Here is a 21,432-nt window from a genome sequence, read left to right as displayed (position 1 = left end):
CTAGGAAGCCGCGAACAAATTTAATGAATTGAGCTACCACTCCTGGTGGGCGATAGCGCGCTCCCGAGTCAGGTTTTCTCTTCACGGGATCGCGCACCGCAGAACAAACTCGTGTCGTGCTCGCGCTTTCCGCGCACGTCTGGTCGTTCGGTGACAGACAGCGGTGCAAAACATCAACAGCCACCGCCTGTACTGGATTTACTGTTACTGATAACGAATCTATCTACTGTTTTGTTTTAAATAACGGTTCTCTGTTCAAACTATTTTAATTTTATTTGGACGCACTAAGACTCATCAAAATGAATCCGTTGTGTGGTAGATGTAACCGAGTCGTGTATCCTACGGAAAAAGTGAATTGCCTTGACAAGGTAAGCTAACCAAGATATAGTAAGCAATGTAGAGTGAACTCACTAGTATGCACAATTGTTCCTTATAACAGACACAATTGTAAACATTCTATGGAAACCCTAACGCTACTTTTTGGGTCCTGTTTTGGTCGGAACGGAAGTGGAACCAGCTACCTAGCTAGCACCGTAAGGCTAGTTACATACATACATAGATAGGTAACGTTAGCTAGCTATGGTGGAGCATTACTGTTCGGCTGCACGTTTTTAGTGGCACGTTTTTTTTAAACGCTGACTTTGAACCATAAATGCACGTTTTCGTTTCTGGAAATGAATAATACAGATAATTGTTTGTTTAGCTTGTTAAATATTAGCTAAACAGAGAGTGCTGGGCGGGGGCGCGCCTGTGTGCGCGCGCGCGGCCTTCCTTCACTGTGCTGAACAGGAGACGAGCAGCATTCTGACGTGTCATCCAGTCTCCTACTCAAACTCACTATAAAACCACATCAATTCATCATTTTTAATTAAAGTACATTTTAATTTGGCTTACACATTATGTTAAACACAACCTAGTTGTTTAAATTATTGTTTTAACAAATTAGGAATATATTGTAATATTTGTATCTGTTATATATTGCTTACATGTACTTACAATCTGTAATACATTTAGTATACAAAAAGGCATTTTTAAGTGCAGTAGACCCTTGACTTACAAATTTAATTGGCTGTCCTTAAGTCAAAATGTTCGTTAGTTAAACCTATTTTTCCCATAAGAAATAATGAAAATAGAATTAATCTGTGCCAGACCTCCCAAACCACCCCCTTACATAACCTTCCTAATGTCTTAAATGGTCTTTTTTGTTATAAATAAAACTATATTTTCCCCTTTTCCTCCTTAAATTATAGAATAGATAATACTGTAATAAACAATAATGAACAACAATACACAGTAGTACTGTACATAAGAAACACACATCACATTTCAGTACAGTACGTGTGCTGTACCATACACCGTAATACATTTCCTTCTTTTTTTATCAAATGTATCTACCAGAAACAACGACAACTCTCATATTTCTCAGTAGTGTTGTATTTTGTAGGTGTAATTGCACGAAAGAATAACTTCCTTCTTCTCTCTCACTCACTGCACTATTGGCAGGAGTAATTATACAACACAACAAATAGTAATAGATTTGTTCATTTTCTCACCACTAAGCTTTCTCTGCGCATTCTTTGGGGCCTTTTTTATACAAAATATAAAGAAAACACCAAAAAAACACTGTCCACTGTCCGAATGTTTGCTCACTGTATATATATATATATATATATATATATATATATATATATATATATATATATATACAGTGTGTATATATATATATAGAGAGGGAGAAAGAGAGAGAGAGAGAGAGAGAGACAGTCAGAGTCAACTTGTTCGTGACGTCATGTGTTTCGCGAATTTCGGTTCGTAATCCGAAATTTGTTTGTATGTTAGTTGAAAAAGATCGTTCGTAACCCAAAATGTTGGTATGGTAAACCATTCGTAACTCAGGGGTCTACTGTACCAAACAGTCCATGATGTTTAGGGTGTCTGTACGTCGTTTTAAAACAACTCAGTTGAAGACAATGGCAGGAAATAATAATAACATCAACACTTATAACTACGCTGCCCTGCTTTGTGGATCAAATCACAAATTCCCTTCTTTAGGGCATTTACATTAATAATAACAACACTTACCAAAAAGATAAAAATAGTACAAACTGTTTTGTAAATGCAATAAAACATGAGGTTCAAAGGTCCATTCGGGCAGCACAGTGGCTAAGTGGGTAGCACTGTCACCTCACAGCAAGAAGGTCCTGGGTTCGATCCCCAGGTGGGGCGGTCCGGGTCCTTTCTGTGTGGAGTTTGCATGTTCTCCCTGTGTCTGCGTGGGTTTACTCCGGGTGCTCGGGTTTCCTCACAGTGAGGTAAATTGGAAACACTAAATTGTCCATGACTATGTTTGATATAACCTTGAGAAGTGATGAACCTTGTGTAGTGAGTAACTACCGTTCCTGTCATGAAGTGTCAGTGTTAAAACATGATGTTAAAATCCTAATAAACAAACAAAGGTCCATTCTCTTATACATTTATATAAGCGTCTAAAATACAAAGAAATTACATTTAATAATTTCACCACCCATCTTGATGATTGTATTTAGCAAATGTATACATATTTCAAATTTGATGACCATAACACATTGAAAAAGTAGGGATGAGGCAAAATAAGAGTGAATAGAATATTCATTTTACACTGTTTTAAAATATTTCACAATAAGCAGATACATTTTTAACATATAATGGTATCATGAGTTGGTATAATATAAAAGGAGGATCCACCAAAGGCTTAGTCTTTTCAAGATGGGTTGTGACTCACCACTTTGTGCCAGTCTTGATCAAGAAGTGCAACTTGAAGCTCTATTATGCAAAGAAAAAACAAAACATTAAGTCTATGCAAAAACGATGGCGTGTTCACTGGGCCAGATCCAATTTCTGATTAAACGAAAGACAGTGAAAACATGTGCTGTGGTCAAATGATTCCACGTTTGGGCTAGTTATTAGGGAAAAAAAACAAGAGCATCCTGATTGTTATCAGCAAAGCCAACATTTGTCATGGTATGAGGGTGCATCAGCACCCATGGGATAGGTGACTAGCGTATGTGTGAATGTACCATTGTACCATCTTGTATCAAGCAACAATGGGCAACAACTCCGCTTGCAAAACAGTAGCAATTAGTATACCGCAGGGATGTAACGATACACTCTACCCACGATGCGATACGATTCACGATACTGGGTTCACGATACGATTTTTTCCGTACAATACGAACTAGTTTTCTTTTATTATTTCTCTTTAAAATAAAATAAAATCTTGTATTTGTGCTTATCTTTTATTTTATCTAAATAACGAATGCCCTTTTATTTCTGAGGTAGGTACAAACTATGCCAAATAATGCTTATTGTGTAAAAAAAAACTTAAATGAAATTTTAAAGCAAATCCAACGTTATGTAAATAAATAAATAATACAAATAAAGAAAGTATCCTCACATCAATAAATCTGGCTAGAAAATCCCCCTACCTGGCAACTTTGTGAAGTGCCATCAACCAGGCGAGGTGAATAGCGCCAGTGCCCTCTGCCTTCGATTCATCTTAAATGAATAACCGATTCGAATCGTCTTGTGGTGCATCGTTACATCCCTAGTATCCCCAGTTTGTGTGCGTGCATCCAAGTTTCAAGACGTGTTTTGAATGTGTAGAATAACAATTACTTTTGTACTGAATTCTGGTTGGTCTTAGCACATCAATTCATTGACTTTACCCATCAGCTTAGTAAGGGCATTGTGGTTCAGAAACAATTAGTTTAATTGTTTTATGTATTGTTTTGATCTGGCAGTTTGGTTGTAAATCTTCCTAGCAGAAATATGAGAATATGAGAATGCGGTCATTCAGTTTGTCCATGCACTGTGAGAGAGTTTGATGTTTACTCAAGGTCTTTCAAGTTTTTCACATGTTAATTCTGTAGCCACTATCATGTACAATTTACCTACTACTCCAGCTTCAGCTGCAGACATATTTAAGGATCTTTGAGTTATATTTAAAAGTGTATTACCATAGCAAAATAGAATGTTTAGAATGATTTCTTTCGGAAATAGCTTGAATGGGTGGATTTTTTTTTTCTTTTTTGACATACAGAGATACAATCTACCCCAGAGATACAGTCTGCCAATCTTAGGCCGGGGTGCTAATGTGTGTAATGGACTTTAAAAATCGATTGCTGTGTTGAACAGAGTTGCTTTGGGCAAACTAGTCGTGAATCATGATTGGCAGGCACTTAAGCAAAAAGCCTCCTGCATATTTACATTTATACATTTGGCAGACACTTTAATCCAAAGTAACTTATAAGTCAGTGGCGTCCAAACTTTTTTCTAGGAGGGTGTCCGAGGGCCAACAGTCGCTGATTACATTATTTTAAACAATAAAATATGCATATACATACGCTGTTATTTAATCATTTTCACACAGCAAACAACAACCAAATGTAAACATTCAGGTGAACAAATCAGAACATGCAGAACAAGCTATTAGAATTTATAACTGAACTTTAAAACTTTCAGAAGCTCTGTAAATAAAAGACAAGGCGCATTTAGAAAAATAAAGCTTAGTCGTTGTTTTAGTACCATACGTTACGTTAAATTTTGTCCACGTTAATTGTTGTTTGTACAGCCTGTGTCGCTTTAATCACGTCATATCAGTGAGTATGTCTCATTGACGGTTTTGCCGCTTCTCAAGTCAAGTCAAGTCAAATGTATTTATATAGCACTTTTTACAATGGACATTGTCTCAAAGCAACTTTACAGAATCCAGGACCAACAGACCGGAAACCCCCTATTGAGCAAGCCGAGGGTGGCAGTTGCAAGGCAAATCTCCCTTAAAATTACAGGAAGAAACCTTGAGAGGAACCAGACTCAGCAGGGACCCGTTCTTCTTGGGTTCTTCACAAATCATACAAACACAAAATTTAATTGAACTGAAAGTTATAACTAGCAAAAAAATAATTGGAGTTCTTCATTATTTAGTCCAGTCTGTGATGAAGCCCATTGTAAGTTCTGGGCATTTTTGGTGCGAACACGTCAGGTGTCCGTCACATCTAGTAGAAGCGGCATTGTTGGCACAGCAGTCTCAACTTGCAGTCTTTAACCTCGAGAGGGTGAAAAGGTTTCCGTCAGAACCACCTCGGGGTAAAACAACAAAGGATGTAGTTACAATGTGAAATCGTTAAGAGTAAAATATCAGTTTTACAGACAGTAGCTTTAGACTCCGGCACATAACTAAGTTTGCTTGTTTAGTTTGAAAAGACTAATCGAAAGCCTGAGTAAATAAATATGTTTTCAATCATGTGGATGCGTACTTACACAGTGTTGCTGCCACCATCTGTTTAAAATCGGAATTGCATCTTGAATTAGTATAGTAGTATCTATTTTTTTTCTGTTTGACTGTGCTGGCGGGCCACAAGTAATGCAGTCTAAGACAGAAGACGCGGGCCATATAAAATCCGACCTCGGGCCATGATTGGCCCGCATTCTGGACTTTGGACATGCCTGTTATAGGTGAAACAGGGCACAAACCAAGCTGACTGTTAAGGGTCTTGCTCAGGTGGCAAACAGATGCTTCCTGAGATGATAAGGCCTGAACTTTCAGCCTTAACACTAGTGGTCTAATAGTGGTTTCTGTTCTACTATTGTCATTCTGCTTCATCAAACATGTCAGTTGACGTTCTTTGAATCATCTCTGATAAGTTCTCATGTCTGTTACAGAGCAATCAGATAAACAGACTCACAGGACTGCTGTGTTATTCTTTTTGGGATCTTTTTTAAAAAGGCAGAAAGCCACTGGGTTATATTAAGCATATGATTCACTTCTTTGTGACAAAATTGTTATTTGTTCTGATTGTAACCTTACTTTATTTTTGTTTTATAGCAGTGACACACTGACACATGCATGCTGCTCTGTTATAATTGGCTTATTCACACACACACACACACACACACACACACACACACACACAAAAAGACTTAAACTTACGCTTAAATTCTGTGTCTGAATGAATATAATTGTAATGCATCTTTTGTTTTACATTTATATATTTTGTTGCGTTACACAACATGTAAATGTCCATAATAATAAAACAAAGTAGAAGTAAATGTATATCTTATTTACTGTAAACTAAACCACTGGAACACATTAACACATACTTCACACTTCAATGAGCACTTAAAGGCATTTTAAACTAAGGCTATTAGATGTGTTTTATTTTAGCTCTGAGCGTTATCGGTAAATCAAATTAAATGAACGTAAAATGACATTTGGAGAAAAAATAATTAGATGCAAAACATTATAGTAAACCCATACCACTGCTACGTGTGCATGGAGGCTTTTTAATAAGCTGTGCGGTGATCTCTGATAAACTTATGTTAACATTAAAATCCACCCACTTAAACATTAAAACCCGGAGGTCAAAATCCAGTCATTGTATACAGAGTCAATTAGAGAAAGAGCACTGCTGTTCTAATATGATCAGACAAACTGTGTTATGCATTCGTATTATTAAAATCGTGAATGAAGGATTAGAAATTAAATTCACAAAAGGCCTGCACAGAGAGAGACAGGAGATAATGGGACAGAGTGTGACTCTCCATGCACAAAGCTGATCCACATATAAATCCGCCTCGCGCAGGTAAAAAGATGTAGTCGGCTACTGCACACGTGTCGGGGGTGTGTGTGTTAGTCACGGCTTTTCTCAGTCAGTAGTGGAGGTCAACATTAGCGGAGGGGAAGCGTCTGAATGTTAATTTCTGCATTTGTGGATGTGTGTGTGATTTAGAAAATCTTTTAAAAATGTGGATATTTTGCATCATAGCATGTTTAGTTGGCAAATGTTATAAACTGTTTTGTAGCAACTTTAAAATGTAAACTGATTTTGCTCACAGTGTTTCTGTTTATTTTACTGTTTTACTGCCATATTTGCTACCTTACACTGTTTAACAATCTACAAAACCTGTGTATAGGTTTGTACCCCTGATGCTAGAAGCTAACTTTTAATTGGATAAAAGGAATTTGTAGGTGCTCAGGTGGCGCAGCAGTAAAACACGCTAGCACACCAGACCTGACTTCTCAAACCCGTGAGTTCGAATCTTAGTTCTTGACTCGCCCGTCAGGGTTGGATCCCGAAGGGGCTTCCTCATAACTGATGCCATTATGACCTCTGCTGGCTGATCGATGGCGTCTGCGTCAGAGGCGAGGAATAATAAAGATCAGTGCGTGACTCCCCGTGCACGAGACTGAGCCCTATACGAACCCGTCTTGTGCAAGTAAAAAGGTGCAGTCGGCTACTGCACACGTGTCGGAGGGAGCGTGTGTTAGTCACGGCTCTCCTTGATCAGGAGTGGAGGTCATCAGCAGTATAGAGGAAGCGTAATGAAATAGGGTAACTGGACATGACATGACTGCATTTCTGTTTTTGCTTATATGTTGTTATTGTATATGTAACACATATTTTAGACCTACAGCGGGATTTTGTAATTGATGTGAGAGCCTGGCTAGTGTGTAATACCCTTGTGTGATTGGTAGAGCTATTTCGAGTTTGTATAAAGGAAGTAGTGTGCACTAAGCTTTAATAAGTCTGTCTTACCCCTTCTCTCTTAGTTCTGGCATAAAGGATGCTTCAGCTGTGAAGTGTGCAAGATGACTCTAAACATGAAGAACTACAAAGGCTTTGATAAGAAACCATACTGCAATGCGTAAGTATCTTGCTATTGTGTTAGAGTTCTAGGTAATGTTCTAAACCTAAGGCTAGTCCAGAATATGCACAGATGCTCCCATTTACTCATTCCAACAGCATTCTTATCTCTGGAATCTGTTCAATTTAATTTAGAGACAGTGAAAACAATGCATTTAGAGACAAAGATTGGCACATGAAACTTGTAAACCTTAGAAGTTTCATACAAGTCTTAAAAATAAATTAAGAAATCCCAATTAAACAAATGAGGGTAAAATTGAGGTCTATTGAGGATCCATTGTTATACACTGATCAGTCATAACATTAAAACCACCTCCTTGTTTCTACACTCACTGTCTGTAGTCCATCTATTTCTCTACATACCTTTTTAGCCTGCTTTCACGCTGTTCTTCAATGGTCAGGACCCCCACTGGACCACCACAGAGCAGATATTATTTATGTGGTGGATGATTCTTAGCACTGCAGTGACACTGACATGGTGGTGGTGTGTTAGTGTGTGCTTTGATGAGTGGATCAGACACAGCAGCGCTGCTGGAGTTTTTAAATACCGTGTCCACTCACTGTCCACTCTATTAGACACTCCTACCTAGTTGGTCCACCTTGTAGATGTAAAGTCAGAGACGATCGCTCATCTGTTGCCGCTGTTTGAGTTGGTCATCTTCTAGACCTTCATCAGTGGTCACAGGACGCTGTTGGCTGAATATTTTTGGTTGGTGGACTATTCTCAGTCCAGCAGTGACAGTGAGGTGCTTAAAAACTCCAGCAGCACTGCTGTATCTGATCCGCTCATACCAGCACAACACACACTAACACACCACCACCATGTCAGTGTCACTGCAGTGCTGAGAATGATCCACCACCTAAATAATACCTACTCTGTGGTGGTCCTGGGAGAGTCCTGACCATTGAAGAACAGCATGAAAGGGGGCTAACAAAGCATGCAGAGAAACAGATGGACTACAGTCAGTAATTGTAGAACTACAAAGTGCTCCTATATGGTAAGTGGAGCTGATAAAATGGACAGTGAGTGTAGAAACAAGGAGGTGGTTTTAATGTTATGGCTGATCGGTGTATATTTGTGAGTGACAAAAGTATGTTAACTGTTATTCATCGATGGTCAACTGTTAACCATCAAGCAAATAACAACCAATGTAAAATATCAAACACATAACTGCAGTTTATTTCATGAAAGGTTTGTGCATAAACTCGCTTGGTTCTGGTTGTTATTTGCATTAGAGAGAACATAAAAGCATACAGACCGCAGATACACTTCAGCAATGCAAAATATGTAATACATACCTGTGAGGGAAACTGACATGGAATGAATGAATGTTTAGTGTATCCACGATTTTCCTGAACTTTGACCTTTCCCGTGATTCGTAGCTGAAGCCGGTTTTTGACTTCCGGTTACAGTGTTTACGTTCTGAACGACAGAAGTAGTGGTCATTCGTAACTGGTTTTTTTTAACAAACATGGCCAAAAGCACTCGGTGGTTGAATAGTAAGTGTAGAGCGACTGTCTATGTATGCATTTTGTTAGACGAGTGCACTGTGTACCCTTATTCCCTCCTCTCGGTGTGTTGTTGGAACGCACTCTGCTCACTCGCATGTTCTGCGTCTCTGCAAGCTGATACTCCGAACAATAAAGCAGTTTTGTTTGAGTTAAAACTGAGTCCTTTCTTAATTCCTAGCACTTGACAGTAAGGACATTTTAAGAAGCTGTGATGACCGTGTTCTGACAGTGTCCCACCCTAACACGCTTACAGAGTGGGTAGATGACATGAGGTTAGCTATATTGATGTACGTAAGTGAACCATTTCGTCTTTTCCGAAGCTGTAGACGGTGAGGAGCTACAGAATTATAAAAGCACAGAGGCTTACATGCGTAGGAATTGCTGAAGGTAAACATCAGGCGTGGGTAATGCTGAGGGAAAGTGGAGTAGTCGAGACGGTGGGTTACTCGAGCATTGCAGGGTAAGGGAAGCTGTGGAAGGTAGGGAGGGATGAACCGAGGAACATTCTAATAGCTGTGAAACACTGGAAATAATAAACAATGTATCACGACTGATTTGTTGATTGTTTTTACTTCTACAACAGTGTATACTTATATTGGTTCATGAGTGGATGTAAAGCAGGAAAGGGGAGCTGAAGGGACAGAATAAAACGCGTTGCGTTGTTTAATTTACTAAAACAATGAACTGGGAACAACAAACAGGGTATTTACACCCGTTCAGTATTCACTTGCACAAGCCGTGTCTGTCTGGGTGTCCGGATTTAAATGTTATTAATTTTGTCCAATTTCTGCAACGCTCTCTAAAATTTTGGACTATACAAAGTGAAACTGCATTATACGATATTATAAATGTTTTATTATTATTTAATTAATAAATATTATATTATTGATATAATTAATATGATTATTATTATATTATTATGGAATGTAACGCGTAAGGCGCAGCGCACCGACAATGTTTACAAATCCGCTGCTGTTAAAAGCTCGTACTTTCCAATAACAGCTTCAATTTCTTTCAGTTGTTGTGGCACCCGAGAGCGGCACACGTCGAGCCCGAGCTCATATTTAAACCATGCAGTCCTTACCAAAAGTAGTTTAATAATGTTGTAGTTAGTACTACAGCAAATCTAACGCGACCGGAAACGAAAAACCGGCAAACGGAAATAGGGAGGTGTCATGGCAGCCCCCATTGTGTTGCCAGGAAAATCGTGGATAGAGGCTTATGCGGAAATCTGGACACCACTGGTCAGATCTGCAAAGGAAAAACTGTTGCACTTACACTGTGCACTTGTGTAGGCAGAGAATGGCATGTTCTTTTTTTTCTGTAGAGGAAATGTTTCTATTAAAAAGTATGGGATGTAACGATACACTCTACCCGCGATGCGATTCACGATACTGGGTTCACGGTACGTTTTTTTCTCGATTTTTTTAAAACACAATTACATTGAAGACAATATATGACAAACATTCCTTTTTTATTTTTATTTTAAAAATAAGATACTGTATTTGTGCTTATCTTTTATTCATCGAAATAATGAATGTGCCGCTCAGGTGGCGCAGCGGTAAAAACACACACTGGAACCAGAGCTGGGATCTCTAATACATCGTATCGAATCTCAGCTCTGCCTGCCGGCTAAGGCTGAACGGCCACATGAACGACGATTGGCCCGTTGTTCAGATATGGGCGGGACTAAGCCGGATGGGGTGTCTCTCTCATAACTGGTGCAATTACGACCTTTGATGGCACTTGCACAGAGATGAGAAAAGAGTGCTGTCAGGGTGTGTCTGTCCGTACACAACACTGAGCTGCACTGCACTCGTCAAAGTCCAGGTGAAAAGATGCATACGGCATGCTGCCCACGTGTCGGAGGGGGCGTGGGTTAGCTGCGTTCTCCTCAATCAGAGCAGGGATCAGCATTGGTGGAGGGGAAGCATGACACAATCGGGCAACTGGATGCGCTGAAGGGAGAAAAAGGGGAGAAAATGCATAAACAAAAATATTTTTAAAAAATAAATAAATAACGAATGTCCTTTTATTTCAAACAAACTATGCAAAACAATGCTGCACATTTCCCTTTTTGTGTAAAAAAAAAAAACTGAAATGAAATTTTAAAACAAATCCCACATTAAATAAATAATTATACAACAGTTAGTTCCGACCTTACAATCTGATCGGTTGAGAAGCGTTCTAACTGCGCTGATATTTGTGATAACAGCACGGCCTTTTCACACCACAACTGTATTACTCCGCTGACGCGTTGCCAGTAACGACAAGCCGCCGGTTGTTTTGTAGGCCTATTTGTGCTCATACACATCCAGAAATTGATAAAATGGATCACTTTTAATTCTTAATTAATTTTATTTTTAGCTTTTTCTCCTTTTCCTTTCATCTTCGCTTATTCATATTTGCTTATTATTTTTATTCCAAACTAGCATTACTTTGTAGTGTTAAACTATATGCCTTTTTTAGCCTACTGTGTTAAGGCAGGGTAGGGAATTTTTACCGTTGCATAGCAGCAACTCATTGGTTGTGGAACTACTTTTTGGCGGAAGGTATTGTCAGTATTAAAGCATATTCAGTATGAAATTCAGGGCTTCTTTGATTTATTTTCTTGCTTTATTTTGTAAAAACTGTTGTATAAAAGCAATAGAACACTTGAGGTCGTGTGTTATCGCGAATAACATTATCGCCTTCAGCTCGTGCCTGCGACCAAATCACAGCCGTGATGTTATTCGCGATAACACACTCCCTCTCGTGTTCTATTGCTTAAATGAACAATACAAATAAAGAAAGTATCCTCACAAATAAATTTGGCTGGGAAATTCTGAACCTGGCAACCCTTTAGTGACGTCAACCAAGCGAGGTAAATAGCGATTTGAATCGATACACACGTGAATCGATTTTTAACTGTCTTCTGGTGCATCGTTACATCCCTATAACAAGAAATGAACATCAGTCAACATGTAAGCCGTCCAGGGGTGTCCAAACTTGTCCATTAGGCTGTAAATTTACACAAACAAATTTTGTATCATGTGATTTGCATCTGTTTTGTATGTTATGTCATTATCTATGTGTGAGTGTTAAAAAGTATGAGTATGTGGTGGTGGGGGGGGTTGCTAGGAGTGTGATTACAGGTTTGCAGCGGTGGCTAATTTTGGGGTGTATGTTACAGACACTACCCTAAAACGTCATTCACGAGTGTTGCTGACACTCCAGAAAACCTGCGCCTGAAACAGCAGAGCAAGATGCAGAGCCAGGTAAAGCGCACACTTTTTTATGTGCTTTTATAAAGACAGAATTATAAATTTCATAATTGTTCTCATTCTTTTACACATCTGTCTGCTTCATATCAGTTGTGTGCTTCACTTTTACTCTGTTTCTTGTTTATAGTGTTATGTTTCCATCCTCCCCTAGGCTGTGTTCACATGATATGCTCCCGCTTACCTGTCAACTGTGAAACCTTGAGCGGTTACTGTGTCCTTTGCTTAAAGTGATGATGTTTTATTAACCCATTTCCCCTTTTTTATCTTCTCATCTCTCCAAATGACGACCACTGCCAGAGCGTTCTTACTTTAAACTTAAATATATTTCATACTAAACGGCATGTGAATAATAAGACAATACTGTCAGTCACTATGGTGTATCGTTTACAAGCAATGGAGCTTAGCATGGCTCTGTACACTATACAGCTGTGTGTAGGAACCCGACCCTGGCAGGCGTTGTCCCGGATAGCCAGCTGTCCTTCTTGGCTCATGTTGCTAACCTGACAATATCATGCCTGTTCCTCCTTTACAACATCAAAGGATTTGACCATTTCGGTCTATAGAAGCCTCCTGGAACTCTCTCTTAGCAGGTGCCCCCATGTCCACTGTTAAACCCCTGCAACTGATCCAAAGTGCAGCTGCCCACCTGGTTTGGTTTTCAACCAACCTAAATGCTGCAACTTCACCCAATGATGGTTGCCGCTCAGGTGGCGCAGCTGTAAAAACACACGCTGGCACACCAGAGCTCGGATCTCGAATACATCATATCGAATCTCAGCTCTGCCTGCCTGCCGGGCTGGGCAGCCACATGAACGATGATTGGTCTGTTGTTCATATAGGAACAGGGCATTAAGCCGGATAGGGACTCTCTCATAACTGACGCAACTACGACCTCTGCTGGCTGGTTGATGGCGCCTGCGCAAAGGCGGGGAAAAGAGTGCGGATCAGGGTGTGTCTCTCCGTACACAGAGCTGACTGAGTGCCCTAAATATCAAGGGGAAAGACAAAAATTCTCCATAACCAGAACAATGAAAGACATTTTTTAACCTTGGAAAAACAGAAAAACTTTTAAAATTCTTTACAATTACTAAATTAGGAATATACATATAATATCAGAGACTACGTAACAGATACAAAACACCCACATAAACCTTTCCTGCCGTGAATATAACTCACAAGAGTAAACACGGCGTTAAAAAGAAAAGAAAAGAAAGTCTAGTGTAGGTGAAAAGATCCATACGACTGCTGCCCACGTGTCGGAGGGGGCGTGGGTTAGCTTCGTTCTCCTCGAATCAGAGCCGGGGCCGGCATTATTGGAGAGGAAGCATGACGCAATCGGACAATTGGACGCGCTAAAAGTCGGGAGAAAATGCATAAACAACATATAAAAAAAAAAAACAGTGATGGTTTCCTACAAAGCTAAAATGGATCAGCTCCAATCTACCTTAGAGAACTTCTAAAACCCTGTTCTGTATCAAGCAACCTTTGAGCCACAAGTCTTTTGCTTGTCTTGATCCTCCACCCACAACTCAAGGAAGACAGGCATCAAGGCTCTTTTCTGTACTAGGTGTTGGAATGAACTGTCTGGTCGAACATCTAAGTCTCTCACCATCTAAAACCAGCCTTGTCACTAAGCACCTAAATTGAACTAACATGTATTTACTAATCATTTACACTATACTTTGGTTCTTTAACTGTACTTTGGTTCTTACAAGGTTCCCCTTAGATTCATGTTCTTGTACTAGAGTAAGGAGATGTTTACTGAGAAAGCATTTCTGGATAAGAGCGTCTGCTAAATGCTGAACATGTAAATATAAATTATGAGAAGCGGCCACTGATTGGACACGTGTCAAAGGGGTGTGTGGTTATCCAGCTCTCGCTGATTATGTCGGGGTTTGTGCAAGCGGCAGCAGATTTACCGTTGGAAATTGAAACTGACTAGTTTGGGAGATAGAAAGGGAGTAAATCCAGAAATCTAAATAAATAATATTTTAATATAAGATTTTAGTCTTTTGTTTTAGTGAACAATGGTCAAATCTACATCGATCAGCCATAACATTAAAACCACCTCCTTGTTTCTACACTCACTGTGCATTTTATCAGCTTCACTTACCATGTAGAAGCACTTTGTAGTTCTGCAATTACTGACTGTAGTCCATCTGTTTCTCTACATACTTTTTTAACCTCCTTTTACTCTGTTTTTCAATGGTCAGGACGACCACAGAGTAGGTATTATTTAGGTGGTGGATCATTCTCAGCACTGCAGTGACACTAACATGGTGGTGGTGTGTTAGTGTGTGTTGTGCTGGTATGAGTGGATCAAACACAGCAGCACTGCTGGAGTTTTTAAACACCTCACTGTCACTGCTGGACTGAGAATATCCAGCCAACGGCGCCCCTTGGACAGCGTCCTGTGACCACTGATGAAGGTCTAGAAGATGACCAACTCAAACAGCAGCAATAGATGAGCGATCGTCTCTGACTTTACATCTACAAGGTGGACCAACTAGGTAGGAGTGTCTAATAGAGTGGACAGCGAGTGGACACGGTGTTTAAAAACTCCAGCAGCGCTGCTGTGTCTGATCCACTCATAGCAGCACAACACACACTAACACACCACCACCATGTCAGTGTCACTGCAGTGCTGAGAATGATCCATCCTGTGGGGGTCCTGACCATTAAAGAACAGAGTAAAAGGAGGTTAAAAAAGTATGTCAAGAAACAGATGGACTACAGTCAGTAATTGTAGAACTACAAAGTGCGTCTATATGGTAAGTGAAGCTGATAAAATGGACAGTGAGTGTAGAAACGAGAAGCTGGTTTTAATGTTATGGCTGATCAGTGTATAGTAATTTGAAACCTGTTCATTCTTTCAGTACTTGTTCCACTTGTTCTTTTTCAGTTTGTTGGTTATTCATTCTACGTAAAATATTGTTACTGTTTTTAAAAGCTTCCGTTTAAAACCTGAGTGTGTTTTCTGGGTGTGCACAGATTTTATTGGTGTGTTAAAAGAATAAAAAAATAACGTTGCTACCTAATCTCTTTCTTTGTGTGTGTTGTAGGTGCTTTACAAAGAGGAGTTTGAAAAGAACAAAGGAAAAGGGTTTAGTGTTGTAGCTGACACGCCAGAGTTGCAGAGAATCAAGAAAACACAAGACCAGATCAGCAACGTAAGTCTAAAGTCAGATTATTTTAATAGACAATAGGGCAATGTGGCATATTTGTGGTTTATACTACTGAATAACTCCAGCTTGTTCCGAAAAAGTAGGAACATGGACATGTTTACCACCGAGTTACATGACTTTCCCTTTTAACAGCAATCTGTAATCATTTAGCAACCGACACCAATCATTGTAGTTCAACACTTAAGCTGCTAACAGTCCAGATTCTCCATTCTTGTATATTGCTGTATATTTTCAATAGTAGACAGGCCTAGGCTGCAACCAGGCTCGGAAATGTGGCTTTGTGTTGTCTTGCTTAAACAAGCAGGGAAGACCCTTAAAAAGACATTGTCTAGCTAAATGTGTACGCACCCCTTGAATTAATCATTCTCGGTGGCGCAGCGGTAAAAACACAGGCTGGGCTGGGCAGCCACATGAACAACGATTGGCCTGTTGTTCAGATAGGGGTGGGATATTAAAAGCCGGATAGGGACTCTCTCATAACTAATGCAATTACGACCTCTGCTGGCAGATTGATGGCACTTGCACAGAGATGGGAAAAGAGTGCTGTCAGGGTGTGTCTCTCCGTACACAGTGCCGATCCGCATTGCACTCGTCAAGGTGTAGGTGACAAAATGCTTCGTTCTCCTCAATCAGAGCAGGGCATTGGTGGAAAGGAAGCATGATGCAATCGGGCAATTGGACGTGCTAATAGGGAGAAAAAGGGGAGAAAATGCATAAACAAAATAAATTATAATTAATGGTGCCGTTCAGTTGTGCAGGCTGTCCATGCCACTGGCACCGATACCCTCTTATTTAGAGCTTCCGCATTCCAATCAATCTGGGTGGTCCTGTTTTTCTTTGGCCCCAGGATTACTATGTCCATTATTAGCTGATTGGCTGACGAAATACGGTGTGTCTTTATTCATGTGACCTTTTTTTGTGCGTGTATGTTTGTGTGTGTGCACTTGCAGATTAAGTATCATGAGGATTTTGAGAAGAGCAGAATGGGAGGAGAAGCTCCCCATCCACTGCCTCAGCAAAAAACAGCTCCAGGTATATACAACCCTCTTCAACTACAACCAGCAGCCAGTTGTGTTAGTGTGGACACCCCACTAGGGTGGTGGCTCTGCTGAGATTTGAACTTGTGAGCTTGGACACCCCACAGTGATATGCTAGCGTGTCATTTTGAATCTGGTCATTAATGCTAGGTCACTGTTACAATTCACACATTTTTTCCCCTTTTTTACAGCGTATCAACCTCAAGCTACATCAAAGAATTATCATTATGAGCCTGAACCAGTGCGCCCGGCTGCTGCAGCTCCCCCTCCTAGCTCTGGGGTAATTTATAACACACACACACAGGCCTTTGAAATGCACACAATATCTCTACCGATCAGAGGCCCTCTTTTGTACTCTAAATAGTTCAGCATAAATACCATGTTTTCCTGTACTGCTCAGGCCTTAAAGAGCACACTACTCCCAAGAGTATGAGTTCTTTTCATTTTAGCCCAGCTATTCTGCTATCAGATTCTTTTTCGGAGTCCACCTCTACTTAGTGTAATTTTTAGTTCAGTTTGCTTCATTGTTAAGGGTATTTGACTAAATGTCAGAGAATATATGTTGGGATTTAATCTTCGTCTGCTGACTAATGTGTCTACTGGTAGAGAATTGACTTGTTGATTCATTTTTATTAAACACAGTTTTCGCCAACCTTCCAACAAAGATCATTTTATGCTGTTTAGTATCAGGTTATTTAGGCAAAGGGTGTTCGGTCTGCCATGTGGGAAAAAGACCGGACTAAAAGTTGGTGCAGTCTTTGACGCTATGCAAGAATTCTGGTTTGTAACCCAAGGCACCTGTACAGAAAATGGAGGAGCACGGAGATTAGTGTGTGGCTCTCCGCGCATGAGGCCAGTATTTACTGAAAATTCGGGAGAATAAGAAGGGGCCGGTGGACTGCACACGTGTCAGAGGGAGTGTGAGTAAGGCAAAAATACCCTCCCCAGATACAACTGGAGTCTCCAGCAGTGGAAGACAAATTAACTACACTAAATTGGGAGAAAAGGGGAGAAAATGCATAAACAAAATAGCAAAAAATAAATTACTTATGCAAAACCGATCATAGGTAACTTATAACCCCAGTCTCATTTTCTTCTTTGTGGTGTTTGCTATGCTACAGATCTGATAGATGAAGTTTAAAAAAAACAAACAAACCTTACACGATTTACCTGTCATGCCGTTCAGGTGGCGCAGCGGTAAAAAGCACACGCTGCAACCAGAGCTGGATCTCGAATACATGGTATCGAATCCAGCAATATGAACAACGATTGGCCTCTTGTTCAGTTGGGGGGCGGGACAAAAAGCCGGATGTGGGTCCCTCTCTGTCAGAATGGTGCAATTACGACCTCGATGTGTAGGTGGCAAGATGCATACGGCTTGCTGCTCATATGTCGGAGGGGATGTGGGTTAGCTTTGATCTCCTTACATGATTTACCTGTCATGCTTAAAATGTTTCTGTAATTGCTGCTCAGGTGGCGCAACCAAAAAAAACACACGCTGGAACCCCAGAGCTGGGATCTCGAATACATCGTGTCGAGTCTCACCTCTGCCTGCCGTCTGGGCTGAGCAACCACATGATTAACGATTGGCCTGTTGTTCAGATAGGGGTGGGATATTAAAAGCCGGATAGGGTCTCTCTCTCATGACTGATGCAATTACGACCTCTGTTGGCTGATTGATGCCGCCTGCACAGAGATGGGAAAAGAGTGCTGTCGGGGTGTGTCTCTCCGTACACAGAGCTGATCCGCATTGCACTTGCAATTGGTACATTGGTGGAGAGGAAGCATGACGCAATCTGACAATTGGACGTGCTAAAAGGAGAGAAAATGTTTCTATAATTGTTGTTTTCTACCTCAAGTGATTGTGCATCTTTGCTTGTTCTGTAGAGGCGCTATCGGGCCGTGTATGACTACGTCGCAGCTGATGAAGATGAAGTTTCATTCGTGGACGGAGACGTGATCGGAGACGTGCAACCCATCGATGAAGGATGGATGTATGGAAGAGTGGAGCGCACTGGCCAGCAGGGCATGCTTCCCGCTAACTATGTGGAGGCCATCTGAGAAAGTGAATGAGAAAGGGATAGAGTAAGAGAGAGGGATAGAGAGAAATGGATAAAAGAAAGCCCCTGCTATTTCTTATTTCAAGAACTTTTTTTCTTTCTTTCTTTCTCATTCGTGCTATCTTATTAAAGCATCTACGCTGACGATCCATACGCCGAACTCAACCGAACATGCATCCATTATCGAGCACATGTAGTGTATAGACATGCACACGCAGGCTGTACACCTGCTTCTTGCTCTGCCTGCTCTGTCTCTCTCTGTTACTCCTTCTGTTGCTCTGTGTCTTTTCTCGTCGTTCTGTCTTGGAGCGGTGCTGTCACAAGTGGCACTTAATGTCTTAACGGCATACCCAGACACACCCACGCAGACCTCTAACCATTTTTTTTTTCTTCCGAGGCCTGATCTATATATAGCACTTCGTGAACAGACTTGTCTTAGCCTCGTCAATCATTCCACGGTTGCCATGACAATGAGAATCTTTTTATTTTTATTTAGTGTTTTTTTCTTCTTCTTTTTTTTTTGCAGCTCGTCATAAATATCTGTCATTCTAGCCCACGTGGGCATCTCAGTTGACGTGACGTAGTATTGACGCTTGAACATGAGACTTCTGAGCATTCCATTTGTCCTACTCAAGTCTTAACATATTCATCAGACCTCATGGGTATTGTAGTGAAACTGGAATACATGTATTTAAAAAAAAAAAAAAAAAAAAAAACCTCTTCTGGCCTCTGTCCTTGTGTGAATGGTGTGATTGGTGTCTCCATTCCGCATCTTCATCCCTTCACATTTCACACCTTGTCTCTGTGCTCTAACAGATGTGCGTGTGTTTAGAGTCTTTTGTTGCTCGCACTTACTGTTCAAGCTGTAGTCCTTACTCCTCTCGATGGCGAAAATAGACCCGCAGCACTCACACTTCACAACTTAACAATAAGAGAAGCCAAAGCACAATCGGAGGACTATTTTAGAAGACCAGTTAAGCCTAGTCTAGGACTAAATATCACTGTTGACATTGACACTCTGTGGAAGAAATGCTTTGTAGTCGTTGACTAAGCTGAATCTGTGCCTGAAAACTAGCCCTAGATCTTTCTTTTTTTTTTTTTTTTTTTACTATTTCAGTTTTCTTATGTTTTGTAACATTCCATGTGCATTGTATGATGTATCCCAGCATGTATCTGCACTTTTCTATATGAAGTAATTGTTTTTTTTCCCTTACATTCCATTACCCTCCATTACCTTGTTGGTATTGTATGAACTGGATTTGTAATGTCAGTTAATCCCTGTGTAATAAAACAGATCTATTTGTATATCAAGGCAGGCCAGATTGTCACTAGAGACCATGTCATACTGTTGCGTAATTGAAAATGAGAAGATCTTAAGACTGTATGTAACATAAGACATCCGAAATACATGCTTCAAACAAAAAAAAACTGATTGTAGTCTTAACGTTAACGTTGATCTCCATTTTTTTTACCTACTTTACTTGACCTACAATTTCTCATAGTGTTTTTCCAAGTATACATAAAATTTTGACTTCGGCTGTACATTTAATGCACATCTTAAGAGTCATATACACCGATCAGCCATAACATTAAAACCACCTCCTTGTTTCTACACTCACTGTCCATTTTATCAGCTCCACTTACCATATAGAAGCACTTTGTAGTTCAGGACCCCCACAGGACCACTACAGAGTAAGTATTATTTGGGTGGTGGATCATTCTCTGCACTGAAGTAACAATGACATGGTGGTGGTGTGTTAGTGTGTGCTGTGCTGGTATGAGTGGATCAGACACAGCAAAGGTGCTGGAGTTTTTAAATACCGTGTCCACTCACTGTCCACTCTATTAGACACTCCTACCTAGTTGGTCCACCTAAAGTCAGAGACGATCGCTCATCTATTGCTGCTGTTCGAGTTGGTCATCTTCTAGACCTTCATCAGTGGTCACAGGACTCTGCCCACGGGGCGCTGTTGGCTGGATATATTTTTGGTTGGTGGACTATTCTCAGTCCAGCAGTGACAGTGAGGTGTTTAAAAAAATCCATCAGCGCTGCTGTGTCTGATCCACTCATACCAGCACAACACACACTAACACACCACTAACATGTCATTGTCACTGCAGTGCTGAGAATCATCCACCACCTAAATAATACGCTGACCATTGAAGAACAGCATGAAAGGGGGCTAACAAAGTATGCAGAGAAACAGATGGAATACAGTCAGTAATTGTGGAACTACAAAGTGCTCCTATATGGTAAGTGGAGCTGATAAAGTGGTCAGAGTGTAGAAACAAGGAGGTGGTTTTAATGTTATGGCTGATCAGTGTATGTAGTCACTGCTTTAAAGGACAGAAATCTTGCATTGGGAGCTCAGCAGCCTGTGGTTATATCTGACCTTTCATTTACTGCGAGCCACTATACACTCTTAATTACTTGCTTCTTAATAGCTTTATATATAGCTTAATAGCATATACAAGAAGTAAATTGCAAATCAATTCAGTGTCCAAGTGTGGAAATGATCACGGGTATTTTTAAGACAACGGTGATGTGTATGTACGTCCCTAAAAAAGATGACGTCTTGAAGGCAGCGTATGTTGCTTTAAATCTCAATGTACTTTTCTGCATTAATGTTGCCATCACAGAAGTGTAAATGACCTTTTACCAAGGGCACTAACACAGCCCATACCAGGACAGA

The 21,432-nt window shown here is 40.4% G+C and overlaps 1 protein-coding gene across 1 annotated transcript; it reads left to right on the top strand.

The window, feature by feature from the left end:
- Positions 1–149: 149 nt before the first annotated feature.
- On the top strand, positions 150–20,050 carry lasp1 (LIM and SH3 protein 1). The gene is made up of 7 exons (XM_063019097.1): positions 150–368; positions 7,589–7,683; positions 12,367–12,451; positions 15,520–15,627; positions 16,593–16,674; positions 16,871–16,959; positions 18,567–20,050. Exons 1-7 carry the CDS (start codon positions 300–302, stop codon positions 18,738–18,740), a joined length of 702 nt encoding a protein of 233 aa, XP_062875167.1. The 5' UTR covers positions 150–299; the 3' UTR covers positions 18,741–20,050.
- Positions 20,051–21,432: the final 1,382 nt, after the last annotated feature.

Source organism: Trichomycterus rosablanca, chromosome 22 (genome assembly GCF_030014385.1).
Source record: "Trichomycterus rosablanca isolate fTriRos1 chromosome 22, fTriRos1.hap1, whole genome shotgun sequence".
NCBI classification, from domain to species: Eukaryota; Metazoa; Chordata; class Actinopteri; order Siluriformes; family Trichomycteridae; genus Trichomycterus; species Trichomycterus rosablanca.
Note: the sequence above shows the minus strand (reverse complement) of the source record. Positions and strands in the feature narration are given on the sequence as shown.

Bases quoted from the DNA above. Each gene is read 5' to 3' on its own strand.
- lasp1 (XM_063019097.1), top strand. From the start codon at position 300: ATGAATCCGTTGTGTGGTAGATGTAACCGAGTCGTGTATCCTACGGAA. The intron at 369-7,588 runs GTAAGCTAACCA...CTTCTCTCTTAG, and splicing joins AAGTGAATTGCCTTGACAAG to TTCTGGCATAAAGGATGCTT. The intron at 16,675-16,870 runs GTATATACAACC...CCTTTTTTACAG, and splicing joins TCAGCAAAAAACAGCTCCAG to CGTATCAACCTCAAGCTACA.